Source organism: Trachypithecus francoisi, unplaced genomic scaffold (assembly GCF_009764315.1).
Source record: "Trachypithecus francoisi isolate TF-2019V2 unplaced genomic scaffold, Tfra_2.0 Lachesis_group8, whole genome shotgun sequence".
In the NCBI taxonomy this organism is placed as follows: domain Eukaryota; kingdom Metazoa; phylum Chordata; class Mammalia; order Primates; family Cercopithecidae; genus Trachypithecus; species Trachypithecus francoisi.
Genome location: NW_022681473.1, coordinates 116,480,212 through 116,504,303, shown reverse-complemented (window position 1 = coordinate 116,504,303; position 24,092 = coordinate 116,480,212). Strand labels below are relative to the sequence as shown.

The window sequence follows — 24,092 nt, the reverse complement described above, 5'->3', positions numbered from 1 at the left end:
CATCCAAGAAGACGAGGGAGTCTTCCTAAAAACTCTTGGAAGGAAAGGTTTGTATGGTCTGAAGATTAAATGAGCTAGAAACCTCAAAGACTAGTTAGAAAAGTTAAGCTCTAGAACTATTAAGCAGAGTTAGAAAATAGCTGGCCTGGTCTCCCTCTATGTTTATTATTTAAAAAATTGTATCTAAAAAGTGCATGTGTAAACGTATGTGCATGTGTATGAGATCTGACAATTTCAAACAAAGATAACCATGTCATAAAATAATAATGCCCTTTACTATGCACAAAGGCCATCTGTAGTGAAGCTGGAAGTAGGCCTGAATGTCCCATCTTAGATCACATTTGGTATAAAGTGGTTATTTTATTCATTCATTTAGTCATTCTTTTACTTATTCATTTCATATACTCAGTTACTCAGTTATCTCTTCTTCCAACACTTATTAAGCATTCACTAAGTCCTTGTGTTTAAAGCTGGAAATTCAAATTTGAGTAGAATATGATTCCTGTTCTTGAGGGGCTCAGACTATTTTCGGTAATGTCAGCACCCCATTGGAAACCTACATGTGCTGCTGAGCGCACAGAGGAGGAAGTGCCTGATTTTATCTAGCAAGGCCCTGGAAGCCATGGGGGAGGTGATTTGCTGCTGAGTCTTGACAGAGGTGCTGGGCAGATAGACCAGGGCTTTCCAGAAAGGAAAAAGCCTATAAAAATGCACAAAAAAGCGAAGAACTAGAGTGCGTTCAAGGGATTGCCACAAGTCCAGGATTGTTAGAGAGCAGGGTCCCTATGTCGGGGAGAAGGTGAGGTGTGGTCAAAAGGTAAAGAGGACCAATTTTGGCCTTTTGGACAGTGTTTGGATTTTATCTGCTTGGCGGTAAGGAGTATCTAAGGGAGTTTAACCTAAGAGGTGGTTTTCTGCATCCTCTTTTTAGAAATCTGGTAGGAATGGCCACCTTGGCTGCATCTTGCCCAGGCTCTCTGACTTTCGGGAAAGTCCTCTGACGCTCTCCTGCAATGGCAGCGGCAGCCCTTGTGTACTGTGATGTGGGGAATGCTGGCCAAAGATTTTACACGGTGATGAAAACTTTGCCTATCCAAATAATTTATTTTAAAAGCAGTATGAACCTTATCCATTCCTTTAAGGTGGAGGTGACTAGCGTCTGGGCTTTGGATGGATATGGAGCGTGAATAAACTCACCAACATTGATAAGGATGGCTTTTCAAAGGTGATGGCTAATTGGTGATGGGGGTGGGGCTTAGGAGAAGTGGAACATTGGCCTGTCTATCACTAGGCTCTTTGCAGAGGTTTCTGACAGAGGAAAGCTAATCAGGAGACCTGCATGGGGAGAGAGGCGTGTTATTTAATTAGCTTTACAATGGGCTGACTTGAAGGCACGTGGTGGTTTTAATAGAGGGAGATAGATGTCCTTTTTTGCAGGGCTAATTGTTGGGGAAAAGCAGGGTCTTTGTTCAGACCCAGCATGAGGGCTGTGATCTCTTGGAGCCTAGGGCTGCCCCTGCTAATAATTTTAGGCAGAGCTATTCAAGGCTGCTCTGTAGAGAAAAGAAGAACAAGAACTGTATTGTGTATGCAGGATCACTGCCCAAACCTCCCCAAAGTCACTGGGAAAAAAAAGGAGAGCAAGAGGACTCAGCCATGTGCATTTTGGAGTATGTCCCCATCATTTATTTGCTATGGTTGTTGGAAAGGGCAAAGTGACACTTCCATTAACTTGGAGCTGAGGTGGGGTGACTTAACTAAACACCCCCAGAAAACCAATTAAATCTGCTTTCCCAGTGATACAGCATTCGTCTTGCCAAAAATGGAGCGGGCAACTACTGAGAAGACTATGACTGCTCTCTGCTGCCAGCCTTGATGGCTAGGTGCCAGGCAATGGTAGTGCCAGAATGCAAATTACATAGCTGATGTACATGGCAAATTCTGTGTTTTTTGAGGGCAGTCCTAAGAGCACCGATGGTTTGACTGGTGACCCAAAGGGCAAGATGAGAAACCTCTCCCTAAGGTTCTTTTGGGCAACTGATCAGCATAGGTAGTTAACACCAGGGAGCAGAACACTTTATCTGAATTCCAAGTGGCAAGTCCAAGCTTGCAGGGAGTGCTATCTAGGTTCAGAATTCTGTAGCTAAAATGTATATGTATGGTACAATTACAGATAGATAGAGGTTTGGGTTTATAGCACAAGTTAAACTGTTCATACCACTGCACTCCAGCCTGGGTGACAGAGCAAGACCCTGTCTCAAAAAACAAAGCAATGAAACAACAAAAACGACAAAAACTGTTGGCTGGCAGCAAAAGAGACAGCCAAGGAAAATGTAAGATGCGATAACACAGAGAAAGACTTCCGTGAAGTGAGTGCAATAATATGCTGTCTAATGGGTGCTAGTTTGGGAAGTACCTCAAGCAGAGTGCTATGGGGGCACATTGAATAGCATGTGGGATTCTTCCCAGCTTGAACGTCAAATGCTGAGGCCAGTTGCTTAAGGTCTTATTTTGTTTAGGTTGTAAAAATCAAACATGTAATTCAGAGAGTGGAGAACCCAATACTGGAAGGAATTCAAGAGGGTACATATTCTCTTTGCTGCTAATTTGTGATGTAGCTGTGAGTCTATGATTAGAACTTTCAGAATTGTATCTCACATCTATATAGTGGGAATCAATCCCCTTTCATCCAAGAGGGATGGTGTCAAGGATTTGCGTGATTTGTATACCTAGACCAAAAATTATCTTTGTCACTATGTCATGATTTTAACAGCACACATGAAGAGAGGACACTGTGTCCTCATTTCTTCTTAAGAATACTATATGCTACAGTTTGGATTAACATTCGCAAAAATTTTATGCTCACTAAATCCGAAGTCACAATTCTGATTTTTAAGATTAATAATAGCAATGAAGGGTTACTGAGTCCTCATTCTGCATCATGCACAGTGCAAAGCACTTGGCACCCATTCATCGCATCTCAGTTCAACTCTGTGAACGAGGTACTTTCCTCATCTCCATTCTATAGATGAAGAAACTGAGGCTTTCTGAGGTCAAAGACTGACATCTGGAGAGCAACCAAGCTAAAATTCAAACTCTCATCTATCTACTGCCAAGCTTGTGCTCTTAACCCATTCTACTATGTTGCCTCCCTGGTTCTTTTAGAGTTTAAATTTATTCGATAGTGAAGAAACCAAAGCCTGGTAGTTTCTGCTTGGCAAGAAACTGCAGGTTTTTGTATGGACTCTTTGGAAACAGGAACACTTATTTGGAATAGCCTTTTTACCTCCACACCTCAGTTCAATTCAATTCAATTAGACAAATCCTCTCTAGGAGAAAGCATTAGCTCACTACAAGTGGACAGATACATAGAGGCTGGACCTTTCCTGGGTCTAGAATTTTGTTGCCAGCCATCTGGTCTCTCTCAATGCTGTGGAATCCCCTGAAAGAAAAGTTTATAATCTTCTTGATTTTTAAAAATTCTCAACAATTATTCAGAATTTAAAATTCCTGGAAAGGGTTCTCTCTTGGGAATCTGCCATGAGAGCGCTGACTGGCCTTTGTTCTTTCCTCTCACAGTCCATTGCCAGCTCCCCACCCAGCTGCACCTCCTCCTATCCCTCTGGGATAGGTCCCTTGTGATATATCCTACCCAAGGCCTTTTTGTGATGAAGTCTTTCAAGATGGTTTCCCAATCTGCGGAGAACACATGTTTCTGATCATTCTGATGAAACACGTTTCCATTAAGAAGCAACTTCTATATGCTTTCTGCTTTCTTCATTCTGCACGTTACCTGTCATTACCTATCACTGCCAGCCCTGGACTCTTGAAAGTGTTTTGCAGGCCTGTCTGATTAAATGGCGCCCTCTCGCATGTCACACATGCCCATTTTGCTTCTCTTCTTTTCACCAACTCAACGGAAGAAAGATTTTTATTGTATGGGAGCCAATCCAGATAGATGAGATGTGAGCTGAGTGTGTTCCACCTCATGAGTCATGGGCAGGACCATCCACTACATTCTGACTCCTTCACAGGGCTGATGCAAGATGTGGATTGAGCACAGCTGGCTTCTTGTAAATTAAAGAAGACTTCATTTCTTTTTGGTCCTTAAGAGCTGAGAATCAAATGTGAGCTGTAACGCCAGAGAAACTGGCATGTCCCTTTTTGAGCTTCTTATTCAAATCTATCAACTTTACATCATTGGCATGCTTGATGCTCAGTAAATTCTAAATATGAATAACTACATTGGATACCCTAAAGTTGTTTTAATGAATTTATGCTCCTGCATATTTATGAAACTTAGATTCTGTGCACCCTTTTCAGGAGAGTACATACCAGAAAAGAGGACTGAAGCAGCATGGGAACTTAAAAAGTGCTGTGCGTTTTATTTCCTCTGTTGGTAGAGTTAGCATTGGTGAAACTAGGATTCATGTTAATTCATTATGACACTGTAATGCTGCTCAATGAAGGATGCCTAAGGTAAGATAGGCATAGATTCTTGAGTAAAATGTTTGTGGATGACTGCAATGGCATACTCAAAGAATGTTATATTTACTGGCTAAGTAGGATGTTCTCAGTGTGACACATCAATTTTTCTTGGGACTCTTATATGGAACTGGTTCTGGAAGAAGTGATGTAAAATAATGTGTGTTCATGATTCCCCCTCAGAACTCAGGAGAAATCATGAGCCCTCACCAAACCCAATATTTCCTTGGTTTTTAGGCTTTAAGATCAGCTGCCTTTTCTGTTCCAACATCTTGATTACCCATTAGCAGATACAAACCATGAAGTGCAGAGAGTAATACTCTACTTCGACAAGAGCGGTTAGGGTTGCTTTATATGTTTCTGTGCCACCTGCTAGATGGTAGCAGCTCCATTTGATCCTCCCTGTCCTTTTCACTTCCATCTTCACTCTCAGCCCATCCCCATGTCCCCCCATTTCTACTTCCATCCCATACCCTTCCTCACTATAGACTCATCTGTGTAGCCAGAAGATGTATTTCAAAACACAGTGCTTCTAGAGTCCTGACAGATTAAACTTGAGAAGGTGAAAGGGATTTGTGATAAGCACCCTGGCTCACCATAAAGCATGTAACAGTCTATTCTTTCTCATAAAGATGGAGGAAATTGAGTTCATTTCATGTATTTCTCTTATCTTACAAATAATGTATATAGCAGTTACACATCTTACCTTTGTGGTAACCAGTGAAATAAAAGATTCAACTCAAAGTTTGGAAATTCCTGAAGACTGCTTCTGAGCAGCCATCTGAGAATATGAATAGCATGATATATAAAATGTCCAGGCTGACGATCAAACAACTGATTTACTTTGTGCTGAGCCAAATGTCATTTTTTACGTGAAGTCTCAGAAAAAAAAATTAGATAAAAAATAAAATGAATGTTGTGATCTTAGCAACATTCTCCTTTAAGGGGATGGAAGGAATGGGAGGAACAGAATAAAACTTTATGAAGACCTTTTTAGTTTGAAATGAGTCAGTTGGTTGGCTCTTTAATTTTAAACTTTGGGCAAATTTGAGTCTCACTTTAGACCGAACTAAGCAAAACAAAACTGGTATCTGAGCTTTGTTTTTCTGTAAAAATGTTACAGGATGTTAGGAAGTTAACTGTTCATTAATTAAATAATCAACATAATTTATAGGGCTCTTACTACCTTGAGCTAAACACCATGGAGTGTAATAATGACCGAACCTCAGTTGCTGCCTTTAAAGAGTGTAGGAGACTGACGTGCATATTCAAATATGTACTAGGAGTGTGCTCTTGAGCTGAGCAGAAAAGTGGCAACTTGCAGGGGTGGGGTGACAGCTTCTGTGAGGGAAATTCTTTGTGTACAGCAAATGTACATGTCAGAAAAAGACTGAGAAACACACTCTGTGTTCTGCCTAGATTTTCAGCTTGACCTTCCCTTGCGTCTTCTGTGACCTCCAGAGATCCTTTCACCTCCATTCTATCCCAGATCCTTTGCATCTCTTCCAGCATGAGGACCTCCCATTTATCTGTTTTCTGTAGTTCCATGACTGTTGGCCATTCAGGACAATTAATTAAAGTATGGGATACTTTAATAGGTCTTAACTGCATTTTGAAATCTTGGAGACTGAAGTCCCAGAATGACAAGAACATAAAATCACTGTGTCTCTACCTCTTCATCTCCTCTCCTTCTCTGTCCTCGACTTCCCCTTCCATTGTTCTCAGAGGACTTCCCTTCCACTACTTCCTCCTGTACCACTGTCCCTTTTCCTTTCAGGGCTATTTCTCCTTTTTGTGCTCCACTCATCTCTGCTTCTTGATCTGGGGTGGTAAATGTTAGTCTTTTGGGGCAATTGATTTGGCATTTTAAATGAAAGTAGTGAGGAGAGGGGAAAAGATTCCACAGTGAAATTGTCTTAATGTAAGATTCAAACCACAACTGCAGAGAACATCTGTTTTGAAGTTTGATGTTGTCTTTGTAACCCAAGAGAAAAGCAGAGTAAGATCAGAGGAAGGCCTTAGCCTTCCGCCAGGATGAAACCACCTGCAGCCTTGGACCTTGGGTGAAATCCTGTAGCCCTGGGATGCAGAGCTTCTAGGAGACTGACTGTCCTCTTCTGTCATATTATTAAAGGATGTTGGTCCTCTTGCCATCTGTGCTATTGCCATTATCCCTCTACCTCCTCAAGAGTCCCATTCAGGACAATTTAAATTGGAATCCCAATTACATGATCCCCAAAGGCTTACAGAATAACCTGCATTCTGCATTCGCAGCAATCCCAGGCAACATGCTCAGCCTGCTTCAGGAAGGCACACAACACTGGGTGTGGATTAGACCTCAGAACCCTCTAACCTTGGGCAGCTCCTTGCCTCTTCCTGTCTGAGCCATGTTTGATTCGCTGCAAGAGGAATACGTGTCTAAACTGCTGGATTTTAAAATGTCACTTGGTCTGTGGATTAGGCCAATCCATTCCACATTGTTGGGGCTGCAGATGCAGTTGAATGGTTCATAATTATAGTCTAAAGAAACTGCAGACAGCAATAGAGCCAACCCAGGCCCTTTCTCTCCTGACAGCCCATGCCAAGCTGTCTCCCACAGGGAACCATAGTATGGTTATCCTGCAATGTACTTGCCCAGAGACAATACATCCAGTGTAGAGAAAAAGTTGGATTTCTAGAAATTGAGTCTGCTCATCTATCTGCTCCTATGTCCACTGTATCCTGCCTTGTGTCTCAAGGGTGTCTGGTACTTCTCCTGCCAAAGTGAAATGAAAAGTAAGTGCAAGGAGACGCCAGGGAGAGAACTGCTGTCGGGGCATCTGGTTCTGGTACTCGTGCTGACTTTTTTAGGTTCTGTGGCCCTGGAAAGAATAATTTCCTCCCTCAGACTCTTTTTTCTCCTCTGGTAAATAGGAGTGCTGGACTTGGAGAGCACTAATAAACTCCCATTGAGCTCTAACATGTGACAAACCCAAGACCTAAGGTTTTGTCTCCAAAGAGGCACCACAAATGTGATCTTCTTTCAAAATTTAAACTCTCACTTTTCTGTGACTCAAAACAAATATAAATCTGTAGTTCTCTTCTTCAGTCAGGTAGTTCTGGAATTTCTCAAGTGAGGCTGATGCTGGGCAGGTTGCCAGTTTAAGAACTGAGGAAGGGGCTTGAAGAGATTTTTAAATTAAATGTGGTGATAGTTGTTCTATCTCTCCCTGGAGATAGTTCAAGTGAATTGAGTATCCAAGCTATTCTGCAAAGGGATGGCTGTAGAGAGACATTTAATGTGATTTCTCACATATTCTACTGTGTATTAGATCTTAATAAAAATAATCAAATACTAATTCACACCTAGACACTGTGCTAAATGCTTTGCATACATTATCTCATTTAATCATTCAAATAGCCTTCAAAGGTGTGTGCTGTTATTATCCCTAGTTGAAACATGGAGGAACTGAGGTTCAGGATTGTTTAAATGACTTACCTGTGGCAATTCAGCTGGTTAGTTGGTAGAGTTAAGAATTTGAACCTGAGTCTTATTCCAAAGCCCACACTACCATCCTCTTTGTTTTCTTATAGAGAGCTTTCCAGGGCAAACAGGCTTCCAAGTCTTCCCCTCTCCCCCAACCCCACCCCACCCTCCCTTCTTCCCTCCTGACTGCAGCTCCTCCTACCCTCATTGTTTATTGTGCCTTCTAAACAATAGCCAATGAGTCTGTGTTCCATTCTAGGGAGAGCTAGGGGTGATTTTATTCCCTGAAACAGAGATGAGTGACACAAAAAGGTTAAGTGGCTTTGGTGAGGTCACAGAGCCAGCCCGCAGTCAGCTACAGTACCATCTGAGTCCCCTGACTTGGGTCCCTTAACCGACCCTAAGGCCTTTTGGCATCCAAGTTTAATTAAGAGAGTTATTTTAATTTTCCTTCCTATCTCTAATTTGCCATTTTATTGCTGCTCGATAATGTAGATATTGAAGTGCCAGGCATTTTTCTTCCCTAGTGTGCTTTTTAATGACTAAACTTATCACATCAAAACCACTTGCCTTAGAGGTAAGCTTTCAGAGCCTGTTTCTGTGTATGACAGAGACTGTTGCCTTTTCTCAGAGAAAAATGAGACCACAAATGCAGCTCAGACAGGTTGTTGTTAATTGAGGGCTTTTTTTTTTTTTTTTCTAAATCTTACATTTATACCAGTAAATCAACATCTGTGAGTCATAAACTGGTTCTGGATCAGCCGTTAGTGGTCTGAATGTTTTTGTACCTACCTTCAGAAAAGCATATTTTAGCTCAAAACTCAGGGATTCTTTGTTTTGTTGAAGTTCAAGACTCAGGAGTAGACAACATGCTAGGATACTTCTGGAGAGGGAAAGCCTGTCTTCCATGATTGTTTAACATTAAGTGTATATTTATATTTCTTTTTGATTGAAGTTGGGGTGGAGTTGAGGGAGTATAAATAAAAAAGAAAGTATGCTTTTTACATACTCCATGTGCTTGAGGAATTCCTGTATGAAGGTGACTATTTTCTTAATATTATTGTCTAGCTCCACTCTTCTGTTTCCCAACTCCTGCAGACTTTTCTTGGCCCTTATTGACTTGAAATTCCTCGTGTAAGGCGATTCAGCACTTGGTAGGATATAATTAGCTGAAGTCTAAGGAATGCTTAAAAATACAATTCTGTTTTTTCCCAAATGCAGGAGGAACAGACTGCTGCAGTACAAGCACAAGCAAGGAAGTATTTCTTTGATTGATTTTTTTTTCCTGAGTGCCTTAAAAACCAGATATGGTATTGAAGTATCTTGCCCAAGTGGATGAAAGGCAAAACTTGGCTGCTGTTGTTTGGTTGGTGGGGACACTGAGGCACACATGTAACTGAGCGGATGTGAGTGTCGGGGATAGAGGTTCTGCTGTACTATGAACGGAAAAGGGCACAGCCCCTGACATTTTTTAGTTCATCTTCACAAGCCAGAGCATATCAAACTCACTTAACCATTGAATTAGGAAGCCCATAGTGACCAAAAAGCTGATAGTTCATCATTCAATACATATTTATTGAGCTCTGTAATGTATTAGGCACTAGGCTAGGCATCTTTTTTTAGCATATGATAACATAGACATATCACTTAAAGTCCATATGAACATTTAGAAAAATCTACTTGTGTCCTAAAAAGAGAATGAATAAAAATTTCATTTATCAACATTGATTAATGAAGCATGACCCTTGCAGACCTGATGGGATTATTATATCTCAAATATGTAAAAAATATTTTAACATGACCTTATTAGTGCTCTTCATCCAAATCCAGGGTTAGATGCATAACTTCTGATGGCATAAATATTCATAATTAATATCATCTGCATGTAACTTTCCTGGCAGCCTGTGGTGGCGGCGCCTGGCTATCTCTCCAACCTCCTGCTTTACGCAACCCCATTCCTTGATTTGGACATTCACACATTTTGTTTCTGTGCTTCAGGACTGGGTTAGGAAAAGGATGATTGACTATCTGAGTTGTCACCATTGAAGAATTAGAAAGAATAATTTTCCTCATTTCTAGAGTGGAAAGTGTTTACAGTTTAATCACGGCGAGCTTTTTTAGTATCTAATTTTGGTGGATATTAGCAGCAGTGTTTAGGCTAGTCTGGGGAAGAAAGTTGAGAAGCAGACTGGGGAAGAGAGAAAGGAGTTGCTCCGAGGAATCTGCATTTGAAAATAGAGAAGTACTCACACTTGGATTAAAAAATGCCAACATTTTCTTAATACAACATCAACAAAACAAAATTCCCCAAAGCAACTCTAGATTTGTTCACTTCTTCTGATGAATTCATAGTGAGTAAGGCAGGATTGATTCAAGAACCTTTTTTTTTTTTTTTTTTGTGGTTCATTTGGACGTGTAAATGTACAATTCATTCATCAGCTGTTTCCCTAGGCTTTTCCCAGGACCAGAAGTGTCTGTTCTTGTCATCTGGAGGCCAGCATTGTTTTCTCATACCTTGTGGAAACACAGCTGGATTGCAACAGTCTTTGTTCTTTCAAAAATTAGGACTATCACATACAAATATTTTCCTCTGGTCACTAAGGAGGGACTTAATCTGGAGTTTAGACCAGGAGTCAGAGATATTTCTGTTCCTGGCTTCCTCCCCGATTTGCTGTAGGAAACCTGCAAATTACTAAGGCTTCAAGGGCACAAAACTGGGTTTAGATGAAGGTAAGCATGTGTGTTAAAACCTACCAGAGGCAGAGGTTACAGTTGCAGTCAAATATTGGGAGTTCAAATGTACTTAGAAATCAGGAAACATTAAAAATAGCTTTCTCTGAGATTGCTCAGGAAGATTTATGTTAAATCTTTTTGTTAATCAAAGATGGAGCGCAATACCTGGTTCTAGCTATGTATTCAGATATACGTATACTGGTTGATTTGTTAATTAGGACAGATTATCTCTATTTATCACAACCAATGTATTAGTGGCAAACCATGAATTATTCGGGTTCATTTTGTTTTATCTCAAGCGCTGGGAGTTCCCAAATGGAACAGAAACTGTGCATTGTGATTCTGTCATGGCTGCCAATGATGTACTCCAGAAATTCAAAACCACAGAGCCTCTGCATCACTTTTTTGGTGGGGGTCGTGGGAGGGTTATTAGTTTTATCTAAAAGAGGAGAGTCTCTGAAAGGAAAGACAAAGCTTTGGCCAATGGTGACATAATTAGAGGGACAGAATAATTAGAAATACATTATAACTTCCCCTTCAACCCAACCACTGCTGGACGTAAATTGGAAGCTTACGGAAGTTCATGGCTGGGTTCTAGCTTGGGGTCCCGTTCTGGATGCTCCTGCCAACGCAGGAGCATTACATGGGTGGGCTCTGAAAAACTGAAGCCTCCTCCAGAAACACACGCCCTGACTCAAGACCCGGCTGGAGTCCAATATTCCTAAAGCCCTTTGAGGACACGGGCTCACGAATCCCCTGCGCCTGCCCGCACGCTCGCCTTCATCCACATGCCTCACGTCCTGTGTGTCAGTCTTTGTGAATGAATGATGTACACGCACTTGGAAAACTATGCTGCTACCGGGAGGGGGCGGGAGCGGGTGACCAAGCCCTCAAGAATGCGTGGAGAATCAGACGGACTTTCCCGAAACGGTGGAGGCGGCCTGTGCGCCCAGCCTGCTCACCCGCTCCCGGCCCTTCCCGCCCCTGCCTGGGCTCCGCGGCCCCGGGCTCCGTGCACTGCGCCTCCGCGGCCACGGCCCGGCCCCGCGCTCGCCCGCCCTTCCTTTCGCTTTGGGCCGCGGGCGGCGATTGGCTGCGGAGCTCGGCCCCGCCCCCGATGCCCCGCCCTGACCCTACGCCCCGCCCCTCGCTCCCCCCAGCGGACATCGCCGGGCCAGGGGCGCGCGGACCCAGGGCCCGAGACGCGGCACCGCGAGAAACGCCCTAAGGAGGAGGGGAGAGCGCGGGAGGGCGAGAGGGAGGGAGAGCGGCCGGGAGATCGAGAGCGAGCCAGGCAGCCGCCGGCGGAGAGGAGGGAGCGGGCGAGGGCCGGGCAGGAGGAGCGGGCGCGGCGCGGGCGAGGCTGGGACCCGAGCGCGCTCACTTCGCCGCAAAGTGCCAACTTCCCCTGGAGTGCCGGGCGCGCACCGTCCGGGCGCGGGGGAGAGAAAGGCAGCGGGAATTTGAGATTTTAGAGAAGAAAGTCGGATTTCCCCCGTCCCCTTCCCCCTGTTACTAATCCTCATTAAAAAGAAAAACAACAGTAACTGCAAACTTGCAACCATCCCGTCTGTCCCCCACTCCTGGCACCATGAAGGCGGCCGTCGATCTCAAGCCGACTCTCACCATCATCAAGACGGAAAAAGTCGATCTGGAGCTTTTCCCTTCCCCGGGTGAGTGGCGACGGCCGAGGCCCCCACCCAAGCTCTCGGCCAGAGGCTGGGGGTCCCCTGGACTTCTTCCCCCTTTCGCCGTTCCCTTCTGGGCGGTGCATTTCTTCAGGAGCGGGGGATGCTGCTGGCAGCTGGATTAGGAGGACGAGGAGCAGGAGGAGGAGGACTGTTAGTGGCCCTAGACCCTTGGTTTGGGGGGTGGTATTTATTTTCACAGCTGTGTTTTTGTGAGTGGTGGGGAAAAGCTTATAGAATTTCCAGTACCCCATTCCTGCTTTTATTGTATTCCCAAATGAGCGAGAACCCTCTGGCCTTATTCCTTAATGTTAAGGGGAGATGGACGCTGCCTCAGAGGACATCATCCCCTGACTCTACGTCCCCGATAGAACTGAGGCTGGGTGGAGGGCCCCGGGCAGTCTAACGGGTTGGCCTTCAGGCACATTTTCAAATGAGCTCTTGCCTCCTCAAGCGTCCCTGTCACATGCCTTGCCCCTTTTTCTGGGTTGAGGGTGAGGAGACCGGAGGAGAATTGAAATTATCGTCTTAACTTTGAGAAACTTCCGACCCTATTCTTGTAGGTTACTTACTTTACCCATGTTTCTTATCTGCCATACATTTTTCTTCTGGTACCAAAGGTCCGTTGGAAGGAAAGCATCCAACACCCAAATGTGACTTTGTGTCTTTGGTACATGGTGTTGTCCACCTCTTTCATTTATATGCATTTGAAGAAGAGAAGGACAGGAAGTATTTATTTATTTATTTTTGTCTTTGACACAAATATAGCTAAGCAACTTAAGAGAATCTGGCCTTACAGAATTTCTGAAACAAATGTAGTTTGAGAGGCAAAGATGCTTTCTTTTAGGATAAGGCACTGCCAGCTATCCTTAGAGATGAGTGATTTTGGAGGTGAAAGTATATAGAAAGATACAGGGAGAAGGCAGTGCACCCTGGAAAATAATTAATTGCAAGAACAGGCTCCTCTGTTGTATCTGATTATCAATAAGTTTAGTTGCTGCGCCCTGTGGTTAACACTTCTTTGCCTCTGCCATAATTTATTGCTTACTTTAACCCTTTCTTACTCTGCTTAAACTTTCAACATAACCAAACTGATGTTTTGTCATTCTGAGGTCCTTCAGAAATATTAATAAAGACATGTAAGTCATGTCCCCTCACCCTGGGCCCCCTGACATTCAGCTCCAGGACTGCTGTGCACGGAAGGCTGAGATTGTGTCTCCTCACAAGGATGATGGTGGTGGGAGCAATGCCGAGAGCGCAACTGGAACCATGGAGACATTTAAGGCATTTAGGCCTACAATTCAGAAATGATGTTTCTGTGATGGTTGTGTTTGGGGGTTCGAGGAAGCTAGAACGAGTTCTATTTGTCACAGTTGATTCAAACCATATATAGAAGTGAAAGGATAGTTCACAACAAAGATATAAACTCAACTAATAGGTCCTTTCCTTAAGAACGACTTGTTTATATGTGTTGTTATGGGTGTTTATGGGGGAAGAGACAGATTTGGTCATCTGGAAAATATCGTGTCGATATGTCAGTCCACATACCTACAAGGGATCTTTCATACTGGGAATGAAAAAGAACCCTTGGCAACACATGTTTCAGATCACAGTGAACAGCCGAAGCAATTTTTTTGGTAATTTAATATTAAATATTAGAGACAATGTATATGGTCCCCTCATTTCAGTTATTGATTAAAAATAAACTCTGGGCAAGTAACTTTCTTTAGCTTTCTCTTCTGTAAAATGGGGACAATAAAGCCTAATGCTACAGTCAAAGTCCATTGTAATAAGCATATTTGCAATGACTTTCTTTTTCAAAAAAGATTTCCAAGCCACTGGTCATCTTTTATATGTGACCTTCAATACAACAAAATTTCAACTGGCTAAAGAAATTGGGCAGTCTCCTGCCATTCATTGTAAAGAGGTTTGATTTCTAGCACCAATATTTATTATCTTGGAAAAAATAAAGACAAAAACTTGAAAAAATATATAGACGATAATCAACTTTTTTTTTTTGCTGGACCTTTAGTTGCTTATATGTGGACATTATACCCACACCTCAGAGAGGAAAATAGAGTCACAGAAAAGGTAAATAATTGACATAAAACTATGTAGTGAGCCAGTGGCTGAAGTACAGTCAATTCATGTTTCTAACTTCGCAGTGTATCTTGCTTTGAGTAATGTTGCAAGATACCTTCCAAAAGCTCAGCAAAGAAATCTCAACTGAGACTTAACTTGCAGGTGCAAAGCAAGGTTGGGAGAAACAGTGTTTCTGGCCAGGGCTGTCTGCTTTTGTTAGTGGAAGGACAAGACATTGGCTAAGTGCGGATTTGCCTTACCCATCAGACCATATAGGACATGTGTTTAAAGTTTAACTTCTCACAGCATAGCTTTTTATCCACAGCTGTGACTTAAATATTTGTCAGAATGATTTCTTTGGGTTGCTTAGTTTCTTATGCATGGAGACAGCTAGTGTGGGATCTTAATCTGGCTTAAATGATTAAACCAGAATTTTCTCCCCATCCCGTCCCAAATTCATGAATTCCAGAGACAGGCAGTAAGGAAGTGGGGTGTCCAAACAGGAGGCACAAGACCTGGATTATTTGTCTTCCTGGCTAGGACCTGACCAAGAACCTTTATGTACTTTTATTCTATTTTGAGACTTCACAGGAGTTTGACAATGTTAAGTACTAAATTAACATATACTCTGAAATAACATTAGAATTGACTTTTCCTTGCAAGTGTAAGAGTAAGGTGGGATATGCTGTTTGATGGCAACAGTGTGATTGCAAGGATCTTAAATAGCTTAAAAACAAACATAGCCATTGGGTTCACTCCTGGTTCTCTCCTGGTGGAGCCTGCTGCAAAGGAACCAGGTGCCAAAGCCAACACATTCCCAAGGCACTTAATTTTTCCTTTCCTTCAGCACTCTGCTCTACCTTCTTGGTGACGTGAGCTTAATGTCCAGATAAGAGCAGGAGCTCTAATCCTGGATACTTGCTGTTTTACAAGAATAAAAGGATCAGCCTCTGGCCCCACCCACCCTCAGTAGAGGGGATACATCCATCGGGAACATGCATTATACTTAGAGATAGGAAGCAGCTTTGTCCTTGCTCAGCTTGGTCGGTCTTTGTTTCTTCATCAGTGTAGACAAGAAAGAAGGGCAGAGCTGCCCAGTCTATGAGATCACTCGCTCACTGTGCTCCCAGATCCCCGCCGACCATACTCCATTAGTGACTAAAGAGCTCCGTGGTTCAGCGCAGAGACTGTGGAGCCTGCCTGTCTGGATTTGAATCTCAGCTCGCCACTTAGTAGCTGTGTGACTTTGGACAAATGACTTAATCTCTCTGTGCTCCAGCTTCTGCCTCTATAAAATGAGTGTAATCATTCTACTTCATAGGATGAATATGAGGATTAAATCTAGGAATATGTGCAAAATCTTAAAACAGTGCCTGATCCATAATAAATCCTATTTAACAGTTAACTACAAAACAAGTCAACAAAAAATGATCGTGATCAGTGTAGAATTTTCAGAGGCCCTTGAGTGTTTGTTAGGAGATAAGGTGGCCGTGTTATACACCTCCTGGTAATCCATTATTTGAGGGGGAATGAAGAGTCGAGTTAAGGAGGGCCTTTTCACCTGCTTGACTGAGATCTCATGCCCATGAAACTTCATTCTCTTCTCCAGGGAGCAAACAGTGAGAGGTAACTTTCAGAGAGTGTCTTGGAGTCCAAACTCTCACAGTTAGAGGCATAGGGGTTTGCCAATGACTTTGGGTGATGGAGACTGTCATTGTTACCTCAGAGCAGGAAGGCTACCAAGTCTAGAGGCAAGGGGAACATTTGCAGGGTTGATGGAAAAGTCAACTTTTCAATTATGCAGGGCTGAGAAATGCATCATGTCCAGTTATTATAAAGCATCTCCTATTTTATTTATTTATTTGGTTGGCAGAGCTTGCATTCCTGGCATTTTTGGTTGGTTTGTGTTGCTGTTTTTTTGTCTGTGTAACTTTTTTTTTTTCTCTTAAAGAGGCCAGACCACCCTGTAGGAACACCGCTTCCCTCTAGGAGACAAACCAGCCGGTGGTCAACCTCCCAGAGCCCGGGTCACTCTGGGGTCCATCAAATCTCTGCAAAACTGAGAGCTGGTTAGTGTAGGTCAGGATTTTTCGGGAGAGTCTCCCTGTTTCAGAATACAGCGGATAACTCTACAATGGCTACAGTGACAGTATAATTACAGTTGTCTCTCTGGTTTGTGTAATGAATAATCCACGGCTGTAGTGGAATTCCATGAGCTTGCATGGAAGGTGGTAGGTTCTTGTCATTCAAAAGTTGTTGGGATATTTCTGAAGCACACATCGAGCCTGCATTGTGTGCTGGGCACAGTCAGGTAAAAGAGCACTTTTATGCTTCACACTTACTCTGAGTGTGGTGGAAGTATTATTTTCTCCATTTTTCAGATGAGGAAAATGAGATTCTCAGAGATGCATTCTTGGCCTAAGGCCACACTCTAGAAATTTAGAAACTGATGAGACGTTGTAGGCATTTGATACCTAAAATTGTGAGTTATTCTCAAAAAGTGTGGAAATTAGAACACGAACAGGTGAGAAGGCAGTGCTGGTCGGTGCTTTGGGGGTTCAGGAGGTACACTGGCTCCCTGGTATCCCTGTAAGACCCCCCTGAGCTGGATCAGGTGGCCTCATTGTTAGCCCAGTGCTTCGTATGGCTTGGGGAAAGGGCCCGTCCGTCCTGTGGGCTGTCCCAAGGCCTGGCAGTCCAGATGTGTTGCTTTAGAACGATGTTTAAAAGTTCCAGCAATGCTTACCTCAGAATGAGAGGCAGCGAACCAGGGTTCTTGTTTTTGCGACGTCTTCCAGATGGCCTTGGCTCCCTCCCAGGTGGGAAGGTGATTATGTTAATCTCCAAGGTCAGTCCTTCACTGAGCCTCCAGATTCTGCCCATTTCATCTCCTTCATCACTGATGTTGCTGTGCATTGAATCTCTCATAATCAGGATGATGAGACATAGCTTGGCAAACTAGTTCATTTTCTTAAGGCAGTTAAAATTTAATTTTCCTGCTTGCAGAGAGGCCATAGGCAGTTGCATTTGCTGCCTGTGCCTCAAATAAATTCTGTTTTCCCTCTAAAATTTAGTTTTTTAAAAAAACCCATTCCATGTGTCAGGGCACATGGTCTGGAGTTGTCCTGGCACAAGGAAGGAAGGACAGCCCCAGGTGTCTACCCACAGGCCTGCCAGCTGTCCCAGCCCATGGCTCACAGACAGGCACACTCCCCTGCCACTTGTCTAAGGTTAAGGCATTGGTTTCTTTATGACTGCATTATGGAGAGCATTTTCCCGAATAGTTAGTATGCTTGGGCCCACACTGTCACCGCAGAGAGGAATTTGTGTGTGAACAGCATCATCTCCGTGTTTTTATTTAGCTGCTCCTTAATGAAAACCTTGGCTCCATTTTCCTGCTCACGGGGAACCTCTAATAGCATTTGCCTCTGTGTTTGCAGTGTTCTAGGTCTATCCTTCTCTCACAGCTGTTAAGCTGTTCTTAACTCAGGGCTAGGAATGTCACGGCTATTCCCAAATCTATCATTTTTACTTGTCATGTGTCTGTAGCTACTTTCTGCTTTTTTTTTCTTTTTTTTCTGTTGAGTTGATGATATCTTTTTCAAAACTTCAGTGGATGTTTTCCAAATTGCATAAACAGGCTATTTCTACTTGGCTGCTTTTCTGAAGCCTTGGCCTATCTGCGTCCCCTTTTCCTTCTCATTGTATAGTTTATAATCTCCATGCAGACACAGAAAGACATAGGTCTGTAGGGTGGATTGTGGTAGGTCTGGTTTCATTGGCAGAGAGCCATGCTTACAGCCATGCTCAAAATATTGCTATTCAAGCCGTAAATATTTTATTGATCACTTGGCCAACTCTGTCATATTTCCCAGGTGCTTTCCAGTGTCTGCTGCTTGGGTGCAAGCCTGTCACTTAACACTTCAAATGTGGCTTAACTGCCCCTTCCACTTTTCTCAGTTGTTCTTTCTTGTAGCGTTTAGTACTGTCTCTAAGAGTTGTAAAATATTGACCCAGATAGTGCTTTTAGACCCAAAGTAGCATTAGAAATTTTAAGGCTGTTGGACTTCATATCATAATGGTGTAGAGACAGGGAAACCATATAATTTACCACCCAAGCTGGGATACCTTGGAGAGTATAAAGGGGCACTATTAATAATTGCATCAGAATGATAGACATTGACTGGGGCTCTCCCCACAGATGAGGGTCACCCGCATTAAACACTAAATTTGGTCAATCGTATTTTCTAGAATATCTTCTCTCAATTGCTAAGTTTAGGGTTTAGACCATTTAAGTAAGCTAATAGGGCACGATTAAGAGTTTGAAGCCCTTTAAGTTTAGTATGTTTTTCCCCCAACCATGAATTATATTTTAAATTTGTTTCTCAGCATCTGAGAAACCCAAATCAATCTCAAACAAGTTCACTTCAAGCATTCGAAACCTCTTGGTAGCTTTGGGTAGCTGTGATAAGCCATTGATTTTTGCTTTGCAAGGTTCTGTGGAGAAACTGTAAACTCTGCACGTAGCATATGTGTGTGTGTGTGACAGAGAGATAAAATGAACTTTGAAGTAGAGGGATGTGTCTTCATTACACAAGTGAAGACAATTACGATTTTTATTTTGTTTTGTTTAAATGTTTATTGAACATGAGAAATTTTACTTTGGGCTAAAAAGGGGCAAAAAAAAATGTTGTGTTTTCTTTTTGTACCATTAAAGTGGGCAAAAACAAAAGCAAAAATAAAAAACAAGCCCTCAATTATTTAGAAGGGGAGGAAGGCAATGGTGGATTCAATTGCAAAATTCTTTTTGAATTAAAAAAAGACAAGAATAAGAATGAGAACAGGAAAAGAGTAAGAAAGTATGAAAGAATGAATGAAAGGAAATTGTAAAACTAAAAATGAACAACTTTAAGTGATATTACATAGATTTTTGGAAAAGCCTCCATCTGGGCCAAACATTACACTGGTTAGGAATTCCAGGCTCGGGTGGTCCCATGGACAGTTTTGGGTCTGTTGTTTCTACTCCTTGCTTGTGGTCATTTCTGAATACTTTAAGTCCCTCATGGGTAGATGGGTGGTCAGGACAACTCAGATGAAGTCTTCCCTGGGTTCCAGGTGCTTCCATGGCAAAAAATTCTGGAGGACCAGTGTTTACATTTATGATAATATGTGTGGATCAATGATTGTTTGTATTTTCTGTGTCTGTTAAGCTCTCTCTTGCAACAGTGGTAAGTTAGTTTCATAGGTCAGCTTCGTGGGAAACAGGGGCACTTCTGAAGCATTTGAAGGAGGTGTAAGAACAGGGAAGGGATTATTTTCCATATAGAGAGCAGCGTGGGACGAGTGCTGCAAGTTTGGAATGAAAGAGATGCTTAGATAAACATGAAGGAAAAAAATTTACTTGTAGAAAGGGATGAAGGAAGGAAGTAGGAGGCCAGGACCCAAACAGCGTTTTGAACCTCAGGATGAATTTTGCCTTTGAAAGTAGGGATATTTAAGGGCAGAGCAGAGTTATTGAGTAAGCTTATGAGATAGGTAATTTTTTTTTTTTTTTTGGTTACTTTCCCTCCCACTCATACTGCTGTTAAAACCTCTGTATCAGTTTATCAGAATAAGCGTTAAACCTCAGAGAAGATGACAAAATTGATCAGGTACATATTTTCAAGGTACAAATGGAAAATAACCTCAGTCAGGCACAGGAATCTTCTAAGCCTGGTGAGAGTTTGTAGATACAGGTTTTTTGAAGTATTTAGTGTCTCCCACTATGTGTCAGGTGTTATACCTGTTCTCTATTAATGACATTTTTTGTGTGCAGTTAGAGTTGTGTGATACATTTAGAATTGGGTGATGCATTAATATCATTCATGTTCAAACTAAGAATGTGTTGTTGAGTCTGATTTTCTTTTAATTTTTTGCAGAAATGAGGTCGCGCTATGTTGCCCAGGCTGGTCTTAAACTCCTGGCCTCAAACAATCTTTCCACTTTGGCCTCCTCAAGTGTTGGGATTACAGGCATGAGCCACTGCCCCCGCCCAAGTCTGATTTTGAAATACCCTTTAGGAAATTTATCACAGGAAATTTTCAGTGGAAGAGTTTCCATGTAACTGACTTTTGTACTTCTAGTACCTACACATTTTTCCTATTTGATATCTTTGGCCAAAAATTTAAGTTAATTCCATACCTTATGCATCAGTTGTCTGACATCATTAAGATATTAAATAAATGCACAGAATGCAATGAAGAATCACAGATTATCATATTTGTTCCTTACCAGTAGGAATAAATATTGTGTACGAAGTAAACAGTATCCACTCTGTGGGGAGAATGTGGGCTGGAGAGCCGGGAATGTTGGTCTCCAGTCACAGCTCTGCATCAGTGTCTGTCTGTGTGACCGAAGGCAAGTCATTGCATTTTTATGCACCTCATTTTCTTTATCAGTCAAATAAATTCATTGCAATGATGACCTGTCAGATTTCTCCTAACACTGACATCCTATGACTTTAGGTAACATTTAAAACAGCCAAGGCTTGGAGGGAGCGTAGACTGCCATTCAAGAGGTAGGCAACATGGGGATTTGCATCCTAATCCCCAAATTCTGTTAATAACAACTTAATCATTGAGGAATTTTGGGTGCTTTGGTAAAGGGCTACTTCCACAGAGAAACAGAGATGTTAGAAATTGTTGCCAGCCTAGCTCACCATTGGGGAAATGGAGGCATGTTGTCTCAGGTAGCACTGAACCAAGAGTCATGCCTTCCTCGTGGTCTTCCTTTCAGCTTCCCTTTTCCATGAGCCCTTGCTGCAGTTGCAGCAGAAGGCAGCTCCAGTGCGGGTTCTCACCTGGAGGAGGGAGATGGAAGTCAAGGGTTCAGCAGGTGAAGCAGCCCGTCCAGCTGCTTCTGCAGGGCTGAGCCTGTGGGCTGAGTGATGAGCTTCTTTCATCCAATCTGTGTCTTCTTGATAGACTGCTCTGGTCAGAAACAGTCCCTCCTGCCTGGGGAATGCATTCTGCTGTTAGCCATGGCAGTGCCTCTCCTGACAGACCCAGTGAGTCAGGGCCCTGGCGTGCTGTTTGCACAGAGGGAAGGGCCAGGCCTGCGTGCTTTGGGTGCCCACAGAATGGTGTCTGGGCGGCCACTGGCTGACCCTGCAGTGGGCACAGGCTGCTTGGCAGAGCTGGAGGCGGACAAGAAACCACCTGCCTTGGCTTCCCCAGCCACCCCGGAAGCTACAAATGTACACTGGGGTGTGGCGGCGGCGCAGGAGCGGTGCTCGCACATGGGTGTTATCTGAAGTCTCATCTGATTGATGTTATTTCTACATTTTGAGCAAGGTCTGCCACAGTTACCCTTCTCTTTCCAAAGCAGGGACCTAAGTTCAGCCTGCCAGTTTTTGGGGAAAAACAAAGAAAACTATCATTGATGACAGTATCGAGTTTATCCGCTGGTGCTTGTGTAAGCATTTCTCATCTCCACCCATCTTTTCTGTTTTCCTCCTGTTCTGTTTATTTCTAATAGTTATTGAGTGCGAACGTTGCGCCAGTATCCTCATTATTTCGCCCCAATAGTGAAGCATTATTATTGCCATTTCATAGATGAAGCAACCGAGATGAAACGACTTGCCCAAGGTTGCAAAGCTGCTAAATGGAGGCGTTTAGATTCAAACCCAGCTGTAGCTAACTTGAAATTTCCATGTCTGTTGTTTTCAGAATTCTCAGAAATATTTGGGTGTTTGTGGAATTTGGGAGAAATACTAAGGTCCGTTTGTGCATATTGTTTGCTAGTTCATCTTAATTACTTGGCTATATCTGGTAGCATTTTACAGTTTGCCATGTGACTTCACCACATTTGAGCTCATGGTAATCCTTAGAACTACCAATATTTTACAAATAAGGAAAGTGCAGTACACCGATGCCAAGTTCCCCTCCCAAGGTTCCAGGGCAAATAAGCAGAGAGTTAGAATGTGAAGCTCCAGTCAGTTTCTCCAAATCCCCTGACATTTGAGTTCAGCCACATGCATTTCTTTGATTAGATGAGTATCTAGTACATTCACTTAAATGTAATAATAATGTTAATAATAAATGTTAGCTTGAGATCAAAGTGTCAACAAGGCATTCTCTTCTCTTTTGGTGGAGGTAGATTTCACCCACATACTTCATGTATCTGTAACAAGTCCCACATAGCTGACTGATTATTAAGCTTTGAGCAGGTAGCACTGGTCACTATGCACAGGTAAGTAGGATTACTGAGCTTTGAGCAGGTTGAACAGATCACTATGACATAGGCTCTGGAAAGTTTGTGCAGATATGCATGATGCCAAGGCACTGGCAAAATTGTTGGTAGGCTGGCAAGTTAGTTCCTTCTCAAGGAAAAAAAAATGTGAATGATTCCATAGGTTACTAGACAGACATGCAGTTTCCCTTTGGAGAAGGCTGACTTTGGACTTTGAGAAATACAATTTTTTTTCTTTTAATCTAAAGAGATTTGAAAAGAATAGAGGTCCATTTTTTGTTTACCTATTCTGAACTATAAGGCACATTGCTTTGTTCTTCGGTGCCTCAGTTTACCCCTTTTAGTGAAGGAGGTCTATTTTAATCAGTGAGAGCTTCAGGTAACTGGAGGAATGCTTCAGGAAAAAAAAAATGAAAAAAATCATTGTATCTTAAGCTGCATGTTATGGAAAAGAACTGGACCAAGGAGGCATACAGAAATTAATGTTGTATTAGATGAACAATTTTTTCACCCTGCTAGTTTCCATTTGGGACATAGGGTATTTGCTGTGGCACCACGTATAGATACTCAGAGCTTAGCAGAGTTATATCAGATGATCTCCCTAAAACAATGTGGTGTTCCTTACCAAAAAATGTAAGCCCCGCTGGCCGGACCTTATTTTGGTCATTATGGGAGCCAGAGCATGCCAAGGTCAAATGACAGGTTTTTGATCTGGGAAGTATTCTTTTGGCTGCTGGTGTTTCCTTGGGAGTGGGTGTAAACCTTAAGTAGCCAGTAGTGACCTTGGGTACCTCTGGATTACTAGGGAAGAGGAGGTGGGGATGGGAAGTTGGGTGGTACACCTGATTCTGGCAAGAATGAAGATAATAGTTTGAAGTTGGCTGTTTTGAATCTGGGCGCTAACTTTAATGCCTGCCAGGAAAATGTTATCTTATAAAGCAAATCCCAGTGAGGTCACGAAGTGTGTCTCCTCCTCAAATTGGGATTCAGCACTATGACTTGGTGCCTCCATGTAACGATAGTTTTGGGTTAGGCCTAAGGGGTCCTTGGTCTTAGCTTTGCCTGGTTTGAATATTTTTTTCTGCTGTTAACTGGGCAGGGTGGTCATCTTATTACCTTCTGTTGTCTGATGGGAGAATCAGGATACCCAAGTCTGGCTTTACTTTAAGCCACCAGATATGGACACATGTCTGTGTTATCTTTGTATTCTTCTCCAAGAAGGATGCTCCTAGTGAGTGAGCTGCCTTTCTTTGAGAGAGAGTGGGAAAGTTAATGAGTTCCCATTTAGAAAGTACTCTGGAGTCTTTGGTGATTCAAGGAGTGTTATTAAATTAGTGGGAGATTTGATACGGAGTGGGGATGCTAAATACATATGAGCTCCCCAAGGGTGAGTCATGTGTGTGTGTACA

At 42.7% G+C, this 24,092-nt stretch overlaps 1 protein-coding gene across 5 annotated transcripts in view; it reads left to right on the top strand.

The window, feature by feature from the left end:
- Positions 1 to 24,092, top strand: part of ETS1 (ETS proto-oncogene 1, transcription factor) — a 128,713-nt gene that overhangs the window by 53,195 nt on the left and 51,426 nt on the right. For 3 of the 5 annotated variants that reach the window (XM_033205618.1, XM_033205616.1, XM_033205615.1), the window contains exon 1: positions 11,571 to 12,357. The exons of the other annotated variants lie outside the window; for them this stretch is intronic. In XM_033205618.1, coding sequence (XP_033061509.1) covers positions 12,276 to 12,357 — 82 coding nt within the window. In that variant the 5' untranslated portion in view covers positions 11,571 to 12,275. Of the gene's footprint in view, positions 1 to 11,570; positions 12,358 to 24,092 lie in introns of those variants that run through there. 5 annotated transcript variants of the gene reach the window in all.